Source organism: Podarcis cretensis (assembly GCF_951804945.1).
Source record: "Podarcis cretensis genome assembly, chromosome: 12".
In the NCBI taxonomy this organism is placed as follows: domain Eukaryota; kingdom Metazoa; phylum Chordata; class Lepidosauria; order Squamata; family Lacertidae; genus Podarcis; species Podarcis cretensis.
Genome location: NC_137181.1, coordinates 54,522,602 through 54,536,650, shown reverse-complemented (window position 1 = coordinate 54,536,650; position 14,049 = coordinate 54,522,602). Strand labels below are relative to the sequence as shown.

At 40.9% G+C, this 14,049-nt stretch overlaps 1 protein-coding gene across 12 annotated transcripts in view; it reads left to right on the top strand.

Moving 5' to 3' along the window:
- Positions 1-14,049, top strand: part of LRRFIP2 (LRR binding FLII interacting protein 2) — a 52,730-nt gene that overhangs the window by 843 nt on the left and 37,838 nt on the right. For 11 of the 12 annotated variants that reach the window (XM_079947565.1, XM_079947563.1, XM_079947562.1 and 8 more), the window contains exons 2-3: positions 11,324-11,463; positions 12,018-12,104. In XM_079947565.1, coding sequence (XP_079803691.1) covers positions 11,374-11,463; positions 12,018-12,104 — 177 coding nt within the window. In that variant the 5' untranslated portion in view covers positions 11,324-11,373. Of the gene's footprint in view, positions 1-11,323; positions 11,464-12,017; positions 12,105-14,049 lie in introns of those variants that run through there. The other variant, XM_079947567.1, reaches the window with a different exon arrangement.

Genomic DNA, 14,049 nt, shown 5'->3' with positions numbered 1-14,049 from the left:
GGGCTTCCCCCTCCATCAGGGTGAATGAAATTTCTGGGTCTCTGCTGTAGATCATTTAAAGGGTTGGGTTGCCAGTTCTGGATCCTGAGACGAGTCCTGCTGTCTTCAGAGCTGTGATCTTCAGCATCTTGCATTTGCAAATTAGATCCACTGAAGGCTGGGGCAGGATGGGGCCGGGGAGGAAGTAGTGCTAAGTACCGTATTTTTCGCTCTATAACACGCACCAGACCATAACACGCACGTCGTTTTTAGAGGAGGAAAACAAGAAAAAAAATATTCTAAACGAAATAGTGGATATATGATTTTTGTGGTTCATGCTGTGGCCACAGACATGTGATCTGACAGTGAGTTTGGAGTAGCCCAATGCAAAAATCCTGAGGATCCATGTGGATCCATGCTTTGTAACCACGGAGGAGGGAAGGAAGGGGAACCATGGATCCTCTGCTCACGACTGCAGCAGATCCCCCCCCCCCGCCACCCGCAGGCATTCGCTCCATAACACGCACAGACATTTCCCCTTACTTTCTAGGAGGAAAAAAGTGAGTGTTGTGGTGCAAAAAATACGGTAATTATTGGGATTTATCATTTGCAACCTTCCATAGGCAAAAAATAGAACCCAGCTCCTGCTGAGTATAGCAACTAAATTACACTCCATAAGAGTGCGCTGTAAGAGTTCTTTAAATCTGTGGACGCAGCTTTACAAATTGAAATTTCCTCACTTTTGCGATCTTAAACTGGTTATCCAGAGGCAAATCCTGGGTTGGATGCAGAGTTGGCTAGTTGTGCTTAAGTCCCAGCTAAAGTTTTACATTGATTTCAGTAGGACTGATTCTGTCTCTTAACATTTTAGAAAGTGTGCTGGCACAGCGATAATACTGAAGTATGGACTTGTCAGTTAATCCATGTTCATTACCCTTTTATGCATTGTTTAAATACCTTGTCAGGGCGTATATTCAAGTTCACTTAACAGAGATTAATTACTCTTCAATTGTTTTTAATCCCCAGTACTACTCTCTTGTGATGGGAAAGGAACTGGGATTTTTCCACCCTTTGAGTAGATGGGTTTTGTTGTAACACAGGGCCTACAGTTTATACACTAGGTCCACATGCATGTTCTACAAATACAAGATTTCAGTAAGATGGATGTGCTGATAGTTGAAATGGGAACTGCAGTCTGTAATAGTGACAGTGAGTGGAGAACTGAGTATTTCTTTCAGATTAATGAGTTGGGACTATCAAGGGTGTTCTTGTGTGACGTCAGAATGGCCTCAAGTGCCCTGAAACTCTTGTAAAGAGCTGGGCAGAGGTGTCTCCTGCCCTCACATTGTGTGTTTATCCCACTCCTTACATTGTATATAGCCATATCTCTCTTGTTCCTCTGTCTATTGAGGCCTGATATTAAAGAAGGGGGAAAGTGGAGAAGCAATAAATGTTTTCAGTTGTGTTTATTCTGACATAAATCTGTTTGGACTACAGTGTAGGGTTCTACATGCTATGCAACTGTAGATAAAAATTATTTTCCTCAAGAGTGTGAGGAAGGCACTGTCTACTGTTGTCTTCTTTTTCTACATTATTCTGCTATGTGGGGAAAGAATTAAGTACCCCTTTCCTTGGGAAAATTAGTGCTTGCTATTGGTCAAAGACGACTTTTTGTTCACATAGGCTTTTCTGAAGAGTGACTCCAGCTATATGTTCCATTGATCAATATTTATTTCTTTTATTTGTACATTGCTTTTATGATATGATGTATTCTTAAGTTGTATATTACTTTGGTAGTTTTATGCTAAGTGATATATGATTTTGTATAATAAGAGGGGAAATAGTCAGCTATAACTATTCATTTGAAATGGAATTATTTGTGGTATGTTTATCAGTGCTTCATGGTTACCAGCAGTGCTTTTTTCTGGGGGTACTCAAGGTTATGCAGAAAAGCACTTGTTACCACACATACAGCCAATGAATTAGATGTCCAGCACATAATTATGTTCAGCACTGTGAACTGCCATATTAACTCAATTAGATGCTAATTTTTATCCTGGAAATTGAATTCCTGTCTTGCTAAAAACTGCAGTTTTCCGTAATTCTTACCATGCTGTATCTTGAGCCTTATAGTAGGACTGAAGAGTTAACTTTTATAAAAACTTGTCTATCTGCGGTTTAAGAATTGTTGTGTGGATCATGGTACAGAATACATACCAAATACATCACTCTTCTGGTTACCATATGTTCTCAGTCTGTATAAATTATAGTTCCATTTTAAAAAACTGTTTGGGAAGTTTTCCTCAGGACCTTTTTTTTCTGTCTGGTACAGAATAAGTCCATAGATAGTTCCAGTAACTTCAGCTGTATATTTGAATGAAATTCATGATGTAAATACAAACTTACTGAAATAGGTGGTGGTATTTTTCTTATCTAATGAGACGAGATAACACGGAAACTGAATTTTTCCCACTTTAAGTCACAGAGTGTTCTAAAGTCAAGAACTTCTTTTTTTTTTTATTAAAATTTTTATTACATTTTCAGTTTACAGAAAAGAAAAAGAAGGACAAACCAGAAAAAAGAAAGAAAGAAAAACAATCCAACTTTCAAAATACATTTTTAGGTTACTAACTGGACTTCCCCACATCTCCCTCACCCTGCGTTCTTTACAATAAACATATCAGCAAATTATTACCTTGTTTCGTATCTTATTTATATCTTTCAGAGTGTTTTACTTCTAAATTTAAAGTAAGGTAAAGGTAAAGGTACCCCTGCCCGTACGGGCCAGTCTTGACAGACTCTGGGGTTGTGCGCCCATCTCACTTAAGAGGCCAGGGGCCAGCGCTATCCGGAGACACTTCCGGGTCACGTGGCCAGCATGACATCGCTGCTCTGGTGAGCCAGAGCCGCACACGGAAACGCCGTTTACCTTCCCGCTGGTAAGCGGTCCCTATTTATCTACTTGCACCCGGAGGTGCTTTCGAACTGCTAGGTTGGCAGGCGCTGGGACCGAGCAGCGGGAGCGCACCCCGCCGCAGGGATTCGAACCGCCGACCTTTCGATCGGCAAGCCCTAGGCGCTGAGGCTTTAACCCACAGCGCCACCTGCGTCCATAAAATTTAAAGTACCTTTTGTCAAATATTTATACCTTAAGATAATACATAAAATAACTTTAAATTTCAACTTTTTCTTACTTATAACTTAACTTTCTATTTTCCTAATCTAATTGCAGGAGCTAAAATTTCCAAGTCATGCAGATTCTTAACATTCATACAACTTATAATGTTTTTGTAAATAGTCCTTAAATTTCTTCCAGTCCTCTTCCATTGTCTCTTCTCCCAGATCTCGGATCCTGCCAGTCATTTCAGCCAGTTCCATATAGTCCATCAACTGCGTCTGCCACTCTTCCAGCGTGGGAAGGTCTTGTATCTTCCAATATTTTGCAATGAGTATTCTTGCTGCTGTAGTTGCATACATAAAAAAAGTTCTATCCTTCTTTAATACCTTTTGGTCCACAATGCCCAGGAGGAAGGCCTCTGGTTTCTTAGGGAAGGTGTACCTAAACACCTTTTTTAACTCATTATAGATCATTTCCCAGAAGGCCTTCACTTTTGGACAAGTCCACCAAAGATGAAAGAATGTCCCTTCAGCCTCCTTACATTTCCAACATTTATTATCAGACCGATGATATATTTTTGCAAGTTTGACTGGGGTCATGTACCACCTATATATCATTTTCATAATATTTTCCTTCAGTGCATTACATGCCGTGAATTTCATTCCAGTGGTCCATAACCTTTCCCAGTCTTCTAACATAATGTTGTACCCAATATCCTGAGCCCATTTTATCATGGCTGATTTGACTATCTCATCCTGGGTGTTCCATTTAAGCAGCAAGTTATACATTCTTGAAAGCGCCTTGGTCTTAGGTTCTAACAGTTCTGTCTCTAATTTCGATTTTTCCACCTGGAATCCTATTTTTTTGTCTGACTTAAAAACCTCTTGAATTTGAGCATAATGAAACCAGTCGCACCCTATTCTTTAATTTTTCAAAGCTCTGCAGCCTCCAATTATCTCCAATTTTTTCTATTATTTCCCAGTATTTCGGCCATCCGGCCTCCATATTGGGTTTTTTCCGAACCTTGGCCTCCGCTGGTGATAACCACCTCGGGGTAAAGTCAAGAACTTCTGAGCATATTGAGTCAGCTCATTGTGAGTCATGAAAGATGACTGGAGTTGTGGTAGTTTCCAGTTGTAGAGCAATCTTTGGCAGCATTGCAAGCGAATGATTTGATTTTCATTATGACTTTTTCTCTAGTTAGTGTATACAGTACAAAGTAACAGGATGCTATGCTACTATTACAGGCCTATGATTCAGGGAGAAGCCCAAGAAACTGATCTTGGTGCTATGGTTATTTTAAAATATTTTAGTAAGTTATAGAATAAAAAGCAATGTCTGTAATGGTGGACTATGGCTAGACTTTGAGAATATTCATTTAATGTACCACAGAATGCAAGATGAGGAAGAGTATATGAGTTCATTTTTGTTACATGGTAAAAAAATACTAATAATCAAGAAGCATAGAACTTAAGCTTTTCTGCCAAACTCTAAAGTTTTGGCATTTTAACTTGTATTATGTGACTATTTTGTCACTTATTTGACAATTAACCCATCTTATTACATAGAAGGATGCCCAAGTTATCTTATAATAGACAATTCAGTTGCTGATTCCATTCCTATGGCACAAAATATTGCTTTGGGGCAGTCAGTTCACTAGTTCTCATTGTGGCTACTTAATCCCTTCTCACACCCCTGACTTTTGGCACTTGGATGAAAGTTCATCTGGCTGTGCACTTCTTACTTATTATTTCTCACCTCTTCTGCATTCCTTTTTAAAGTTAGGCAGAGTGGGCAGAGCTGGGTGCAACAGCAGTGACCCAGATAAGAACTTAGTTAAAGCTTAAGGCCACCCCTGAATTGTGTCAGTGGCATGTAAGACTAGTGGCATGTGTCAGTGGCATGTAAGCTAGAAATGTTGGTGCTTTAGAGCTGTATTATTAATGGCCTTCATAGATGCTGCAGGAGAAAGTTACAAGATCAAGTGAAAGTTTAGAATGAAAACTTACAGCCCTGCAGCTGGAAGGGTGGAGCAGAATATAGAGACCTGACCTCTGATAATGTAGAGACTACCTTCCATTACTATAAGTACTACAGTGGCTTTAGATTGTGTCCTTGGGGCTGGGAGAATTGCAGCTGGCCTAGACCTTGGCCTGGTGAAAAGGCAGCCTGGAGCTCTAGCCATTCAGCTCATTTCCATTCATTTGCCAACTAGCCATATTGTTCATAATTGGTATAACAAAAGGGGATGAGGAGTCTATCACACTCTTCTCTGTCCCCCCTCCCCACTAAACTATCTGCCAGTCAAACTTTGTTCAGTTAGGTAGAAGAATAGATGTGGTGCAACACTTTGGATTAGGAATATATCTGATTCTGTAATCATTTGTAACTAACCAAAGATTTAACTGGTTAGTAAAATTGGTGCATAAAATTCATTCTGTCCCATTGTCTTTTCAGGCTTATTGGCCTATGCCTCCTCCCTCTGAAGTGCCATTGAGTTTTCTCCCCTTTTCTCAAGTATCGTGAGGACTTTCCTTTTGTTCCCTTCTTCCTTCAACTCTGTGCCCCTTTCTGCTCCTATTTCACTGTGGTATACAGTGGGGCTGCCAGCCCTTAAAAAAATTGGGTGCCTCTGCTTCAGTCTGCCTTGCAAAGGAGCTTTTTCTCCTTCTGGTGCTGTGCTGTTGCAAGAATCCTTTGGAGCTCAGCTTCCTGTTTTCAGAGCTCTGAGCTCGAAGCCCTTGTTGCAGTGACACTGCACCAGAGGGAGAAGGCACTCCTTTACAAGGTATGTGGAGGAAAGAGAAGTTCCTCTCAGTTCAGTGTTGTGATGGAAAGGGAGGGGGGAAATGCTCTTTTCTCTGTCTGTTACTGCACTCTGAATGTGTACCTACCTATCTGTATGTGAGTGTGGGATGGGAAGTGTGCATTGATCATTCTGAATATGCCCATCACTGACATGCAGTCTTTAGAGAGTTTGTCAACCATCAGTGTGGTCCTAAGGCGAAAAAAGGTTTAGCTATTCCACTTCTAGGAGTTTAAAAGTAATTAACAACTCGTTACATTGCACCAAGAAAGGAAATAAATGTTACAAGAATGAAAATGCTACAGCAGTGGAAATACTTGCTCTCTAAAGCTGTCTCCATATCTATTGATCTTTCCCTTATGTAAGTTACATCAACATTCTAATTTATTTAGGGAAACTAGATGTTTCACAAACATCTCAGCATTCATCCATTCTGGCAGAGAGGGAAACATTGGAGGCAGGTGAAACCAGATATAGGCAACAACCAGTTTATAGCCTATTTATATATTATTGGTATCAATACAGAAGTGCTTTTTGTGTGTTTTTCCTTTTCCTTTGCAACATCATCATCAATTAATTAATTAAAATTTGTGTACCACACTTCATCCAAAGATCTCAGGACGGTTCACATCAGAAAAATGTAAAATGAAAATACAAAATACATAACAAAGCAAATCAATAATCCTCCCAGAAATACATTTAAAAAGCCGTAGAATGTTAATCAGCCAAATATCAGTTTTTATTATTATTCAGTAACCTTTCTGAATTTCCAGACATCATTTTGCAGCATTGTTAGTTCAGTGGTAGACCGTATACACTGCAAACTTAATGTCCCAAGTACAGCTCCTGTCATCTCTTAAAAAATACCAGGGCTGGGAAATACCAGGATTTGGAGAGACATTGCTAAACAGAACAGATAATATTGAGCTGTATCGGGGCTGGGCCCCAAATGCAGCCCACCTCTATATGGCCCTTGGGATCCCCCCTATAACTCTCACCAATCCCATTACATGCCCTCCTTGAGTGTGTTTGCCTGACTGGAATGTGTTTTTGAATTGCGATAAAGCTTGTGGGATGGAGAGATTGGGGTGGAGATATAGAAACTGCTTTTGTGTGGCTGGAATGTTGCCTATAAAAGAAAAAAGAGCCACATAATCTCATATGCTTTTGCCTCTAGCATAGCCCACCCCTGGCATGCAGCCCCTAAAAGGTTATCTCTGATGGAATGTGATTCTTTGGTTGAAAAAGGTTCCTCACTCTTGACTAGATGGACTAGTGGTCTGACTCACTTGTTGATATATCTCACTGCTGTGAAAATCTGTTGTGTAAATAATGTTTTTAGCTAGGCTTTTCTTCCCTGAGGACCCAGATATTATATATCTTTTTTTAAAAAAAAATTGGAAGCTGAGTGACTGTTCCCTGCTGGCTGATACTATTCTGAGTAGTGCCTATTTATTTCTTTTACCTTTTATTTTCTGCCCCAGCCTTTATTCAAAAAAGATTTCCAGCATGACTTACAAGATCACCAGTAAGACAGTCCTAGCTCTCAGTTTATAATCTAAAATACATGATATGTGAGGAAAAGAGGCAGAAGGAAGAAAGCAGGCTGGTTTTTATAACGGTCAGCAGGTAGGTGACAGTTGAGGGAGGACCAAAGGCAGCTGATCTCATGATCTTACATAGAAATCAGTCATTGAGTTTGGGCCCAGTTTAAGGTTCCCACATTAGTGTTTACAGCCCTAAACCACTTAGGCCTCAGATACCCAAAAGGCCACCTTCTGTACAGACTTTCTCAGGTATTGAGATAATAAGTAGAGGGCTTTTTGAAGTTTCACCATCTTCAAAAGATGGGTCATGGTAGCTTGGGAAAGGACATTCGTTGTAGCAGCTCCTATGTTGTGGAATTCCCTTCCCGCAGAGGTGTGACTAGCACCCTCACTAGACAGTTTTAGTCATATGCTGAAGATGCATCTCTTTACCCTGACATTTGACACTCAAGGCATATTTTTAGGACAACCCTATTCTTGTTGCTGTAATTTATTTTAAAAACTGTTTCTAACATTGCAATCATCATATTGTGGTTATGCTGTTTAAAGCCCAAACTGCATTTACAGTGGCATGCAACATTGGTTTAGTTCTGGCCCTTTGGCAGAGGAAACTTTTCAAAGGACAAGACTGTGTTGAATTAGTGTTACGTGTAGCTGTATGGTAACATAATTTGGTCCCAAGCTTCTTTGAAGGAGAAGCTGCACGTACTATATCACTTTATCCTGTCTAGGTGGATTTTAAAGACCATGTGTGCCTTAAAAAAAAAGCAAAGTTATGTCTTGTATATTTATAGTACATTCTTAACCAAGATACTTCAATGTGTTGCATGCACTTGATACACATTCTGTTGGCACAGGCTCAGTCATCAGAGCAGATGGTACTAGATGAGGTTGAGAGTGATATATCCTGAAGTATTGCTCTCTGCCTGTGGGTGATTAGAAGATCTTCACAAATCCAGCATGTTTGGAAGCTGAAGTTGAGAAAAAAATGAAGCTGAGTTGATATATTTGATTTATGTGCTAATTTGTAGAAGCCATGTGTTCAGATGTGAACGAGCCTTGGGCTTACACACTCCCGTCCCTTGCAAGTAGTGATGTCCTGCTGCTTAATCCTAGTTCGAGACAGCATAATTTGCCTCAGTATCTGAATGGTTAAGACAGTGGTTTCCAACCAGTGTGCCATGGTACCCTGGGGTGCCATGGGCAGCACTGTCCTCTGTTCTTTTCTTCCCTCCCTCTGATGTCTTCTTGCTTCTCTGCCTCCCAAAGGCTTGCACAACAGTGTGAGGAGGAACCTCTCTGGGGAAGAGGGGGGCAGCTCAGAAATCAGGGGCGGCAGTTGCGGCTGCCCAGAGGATTCCCAAGGAGAGGGGAGCAGAGAGAAGGTTGAGGGAACACTCCACAAGGGAGGGTGTTGAAACAGGGGGGAGAGGCTGCTGGCTCTACTGACAAGGGGTGACATAACGGGGCTCTTGAGCCCCACAGGGGTGCCGCAAAAAGAATGTACAGTAGTCAGTTAAGGAAGCTGTGGACTCAAAAATCTGGAAACCCTCTGGGTTAAGATACATTTTGCATGAGCTTGCAGAGTCCTGGTATTTCATGCAAACCGTAGTTTGACTGCTGTTGATCTTACTTTCATTCTCATCTTTCCCTTCCCACAAATAATAGATGCTTTGTGTCTGAAGAAGTCGATAAAACAATTGTTTTGTGCTATGAGATAGCATTTGTGTTATGATCTCATACAGCTAAGACATCAGTAATGACTCTGTGGGTCATAGCAGTATTAAAGGTGGAAGAAGTGGCAACCTAGATATGTGATTTTATCTTCAAGAAATATTTTATTATTTATATGCCACCCAATCAGATGGGTGACATATAAATAATAATTTTTGTTGTTGTTATTGCATGCTAGAAGTACAGACTTTGTCAAATGCTATTATGGAATGAATAGTTCTTCAGTCTTTTCATGATTATGATGCTGAGTCTTGTGTGCCAACCATGGCTAAGGAAACCACCTGTCCTCAATACATTGTCTCCTATACCATTTAACATCTGTATGAAGTGATTGAGGGGATGTCATCTGGAGTACAGTGTCAGCCAATATGCAAATGATACCCAGCTCAGTCTCTCTATCCATCTGAGTCTGGAGTGGGTGTGCAAATGCTGAACTGGAATCCAGAGGCAGTGAAGGGCTGGGTGAGGGCCAGGAAACTGAAGCTGTGTGTCTTTAGTTTCTAATGTCTGGGAATTAGGGAGGTGGCCTGTTCTGGATGGAATAGCACTCGTCTTGAAGGAGCAAGTGTGTATTCTGAGTGGTGTTCCTTGACTCTAACCTGCCGCTGGTGGCTCAAGTAGTACCAGCCTTTGCCACCTTCAGTCTCTCAACCAGGCTAGCTTGGTTTCAGTAACCCATTCACTGGTAATTTCCCAGTTTACTACAGCATACTGTATGTGGGTCTATCCTTGAAGATGAGGCTTATTCCCAGGTAAATGGGATTAGGATTGCTGACTAATTCACTAGTTGCTGTCTTTAATATCTTCTGAAATTTGACTGAAAATATCTTTATAAGCATTTCTCAATAAGCTCTACTCCCTTCTAAGTGTTTTTGGGAACAGCCTAAATCCTGTGTGGTTTAATAGTTAGAGTGTTGGACTAGAACTTGAGAGACTAAGGTTCCCCACTCAGGTGAAGCTCACTGAATGACCTTGGGCCAGTCACCATTTCTTAGGCTAACCTGCCTCACAGGGTTGTTGTGAGGATGAAATGGGAAGGAGGAGAACCACATAGCCACCTTGAGATCCTTGGAAGATAATGGTGGTATATAAATGTAATAAGTATCAATTAATTAATACTTTAAAATTAGAAATGTGCTCCTGCAGTTAAGCAGGAGAGGGTAGCAGTGGGACAAAAGTGCTCATTTGGAGCAGGGTATTCATGAGAGAGATGGAAGAACATGGTGAGAGATGGGATACTGCCCTGTATGTGTCATATATTGGAAGTATTGGTTCAGATGTCAAGACTAGTCATGCTTTTCTTCCATCAGTAGATATGCCCCCTTGTATCAGTAGCTGTGCTTCCAAAACAAAACATTTTTAGTTTTGTTGTTTCCCAGTGAACTCTAGATCATTATAGTACAGAATATTGTTAAGCTTTACTGTATTTAATTTCTGCTACAGCTTAATTAAAAAGCAATGGTAATTTTAAACATTGAACAGTGCCTCATTATCTGAGCACAACATATAGATGTTGGTCCTAGAACACAATTGTTTCAAAGAAATTTCCATGTTGCCATTTGTTTGCTTTGGAACATGGCAAATGTTAGTTGTTCCATCTCACGTACATTCTGGTATTAGGCTTGCAGACTTGAAATAAAAATTGAATTCAGTGTGATTTAGGACAGTTTAAATGTGACAACATTTAGTCAGTCTCAGACATTGAAGCAAAAAAGGCAGAAAATTGTGATTAATAAGTTCAAAAATTAAGAAAATATTTATGGAGGAGGAATTGGGTCAGGCAGAGAAATGGCATTGGGCTGGATAAGTAAAATACTGAGTGTCTACTAGTGAAGAAGAGAATTGTCCAAGTGTATATCTCTTGTTTTTTTTAATAGCACCACATATATCTCTTGATTTTTCTTCATTTTAGAAAACCTAATTATTGCAAGGTGAATGCAGCCAATCCATTCACAAAATCAAGTCAATTCTTGTCATGAAAATAAGACTGTGAAACATTGTGGTGATTCTCCCAACCTCATTTTTCCATGATTACTACCAAAAAGCAGAATAAACTAATTATTGGCAAGTAATTTCAGGGTATGAAAATATGTATGTATTTTAAACATTGATCCTTATAATCTTTTCACTTTATTTCAGATCTGAGCACTTGGATCTAACCAAGAAAATTACTGAGAGCATATTTAATCATGGGAACTCCTGGATCAGGAAGGAAAAGAACTCCTGTGAAAGATAGATTTTCTGCAGAAGATGAAGCTTTGGGTCATATTGCTAGAGAGGTTAGTAAAACTGCTATCTTACTGTAAGCATCTTGAAAACAAGAATTCACGTATTCACATTTTGCTTAGTAGGTGCACCTTACATTCATTGTTGTAAAGTTACAGTGGTGCCTCGCAAGACGAAAAGAATCCTTTCCGTGAGTCTCTTCATCTAGCGGTTTTTTCGTCTTGCGAAGCAAGCCCATTGACGGATTAGCGCTGTTAGCAGTTTAGCGGCTTAGCGGCTTAGAAAAAGGGGGGGGAGGGGGGAAAACCCGCAGGAACTCGCAAGACATTTTCGTCTTGCGAAGCAAGCCCATAGGAAATTCGTTTTGCGAAGCACCTCCAAAACGGAAAACTCTTTTGTCTAGCGAGTTTTCCGTCTTGCGAGGCATTCGTCTTGCGGGGCACCACTGTATTTCTTAAACTGTGTTTGTAGTTCTATATCACCAAGTATATTATTTTGATAATGATATCTTTGACCATTAGTCACTTAATGCTCACATTTAATAAAAGTATTATTGAATCCAATTTGACTACTTCATTTTTAAATGAAATTTCTTTCAATTTAACAGGCAGAAGCACGGCTTGCAGCCAAACGTGCAGCACGAGCAGAAGCAAGAGATATACGCATGAGAGAATTGGAACGACAACAGAAAGAGGTAATGGAGCAGTTAAATGTAGAATAAAATTCTGGTAATCTTAAATTCAGAACAATGTATCAGAGTAAATAACATTAACTAATCGCTTACTTTGACATTGTTACACATCTTGAGCATCACTCTGAAAGCCAGGGTGATTTTCTTTTCAGTTGGTAGAATGCCATTCAGACCTCAAGCTCAGCTTGAATATTAAGGTTGTGTTGCACTTGTAAAGGAAAACATAAGATGTTGTATATGTGTCAGACTGAATGCCCAGTGAGCATGAAATTTGGTGTCTGAGTGCTACTTGGGTTTATACAAAGAAAGGTTTTCAATGGATTAGGAATATCGGCAACTATTGCCTAGGATTTGGAAAACATGACACATAAGCCAGACTTGCAAAAGCAGCTTTCAAAAAATAGGATTGTATTTCTGTCAAAACTGAAACAATGTTGAGTCTCTTAAGAAGAAGAGTTTGGATTTGATATCCCGCCTTTCACTCCCCTCCAGGAGTCTCAAAGTGGCTAACATTCTCCTTTCCCTTCCTCCCCCACAACAAACACTCTGTGAGGTGAGTGGGGCTGAGAAATTTCAAAGTAGTGTGAATGGCCCAAGGTCACCCAGCAGCTGCATGTGGAGGAGCGGAGACGCGAACCCGGTTCCCCAGATTATGAGACTACCGCTCTTAACCACTACACCACACTGGCTCTTAAGTTCTTGGGAGTTATGCTGTTGCAAAATAGCAAGAAAAGTGGCAAAGTCAAGCTGCTTTGAATCCAAATTTTCCATGAGCAGAAGACTGTTCAGGCTCCTCTTCCCCCATTTTGTAGGCTGGGGCCTAGGATGTGATACAGTACTGCAGTGGGCATATGGAATCAGCGAAATTCAGGCAGGCATTCCTTCATTTTGGCCAAGTTTTCACCAAACAGCCATCTGCCATATATCTGACTTCATTATACTGTGGGAAATTAAAGAGTTCTGCTTTAGGTTTCAGAATCTTTACATTTCAGAATAAAATTTGTTGTATGTTATAATTATCAGCCATGCAGCTTAACTTATATTTGCCAGTTTTCCAGGGAAAAGGGAGTGTGGCCATCAACTGCAATTTTTGTTTTTGGTTTGGTTTTGGCTAACTTCTACAGTTGTCTATATTTGTTCCTGCCTCAGATGATTTTAAAATATCTTTATACTTCTGTATTCAGCACTGTATCATGGTATATGCTTAGAGTGAGGCCAAATTTCTTCAGGTAAATTGCAAAATGTATTCTTAGTGAATGAAAGTGACTCTGTTTGAGTAACGGATAGTGAACAGTTTTACCGTATTTTTCGCCCTATAGGCCGCACTTTTCCCCCTTCAAAAATGAAGGGGAAATGTGTGTGCGTCCTGTGGGGCAAATGCAGGCTTTTGCTGAAGCCTGGAGAGCGAGAGGCGTCTGTGCGCACCGACCCCTCTCGCTCTCCAGGCTTCAGGAAGCTATCCGCAAGCCTTGCGAGCCCGGCGGGAGTTCCCGCAGGCTCGCAAGGCTTGCGGGTGGCAGCCTGAAGCACGGGGCGCCCTCCGGAGGACGCCCCGTGCTTTGCGCAGGTGTCCGCAAGCCTTGCGCACCGGGGGGGAGTTCTCGCGGGCTCGCAAGGCTTGCGGGCGGCAACCTCGCCTTCGCTCCCAGACCCCCAGCCCTGAGGCTAAAAACGAAGCCAGGACAGCGAGCGGGATCCATCCTGCTTGCTGTCCTGGCTTCTTTGCTCTTTGGGGCTTGGGGGGGATTTTTTTTTCTTTATTCCCTCCCCCCCCCCAAAAAAATAAGTGCATCCTATGGGCTGGTGCGTTCTATAGGGCGAAAAATACGGTAATTTCAGTTATAATTTGGCAGAATGGGGAAACCTGCACACATATGCAAAAAGCTTGGCCCTAAACATTTTGACTGTCTTCAACATGAAAAACATAATGTAAAATGATTTCAAATGG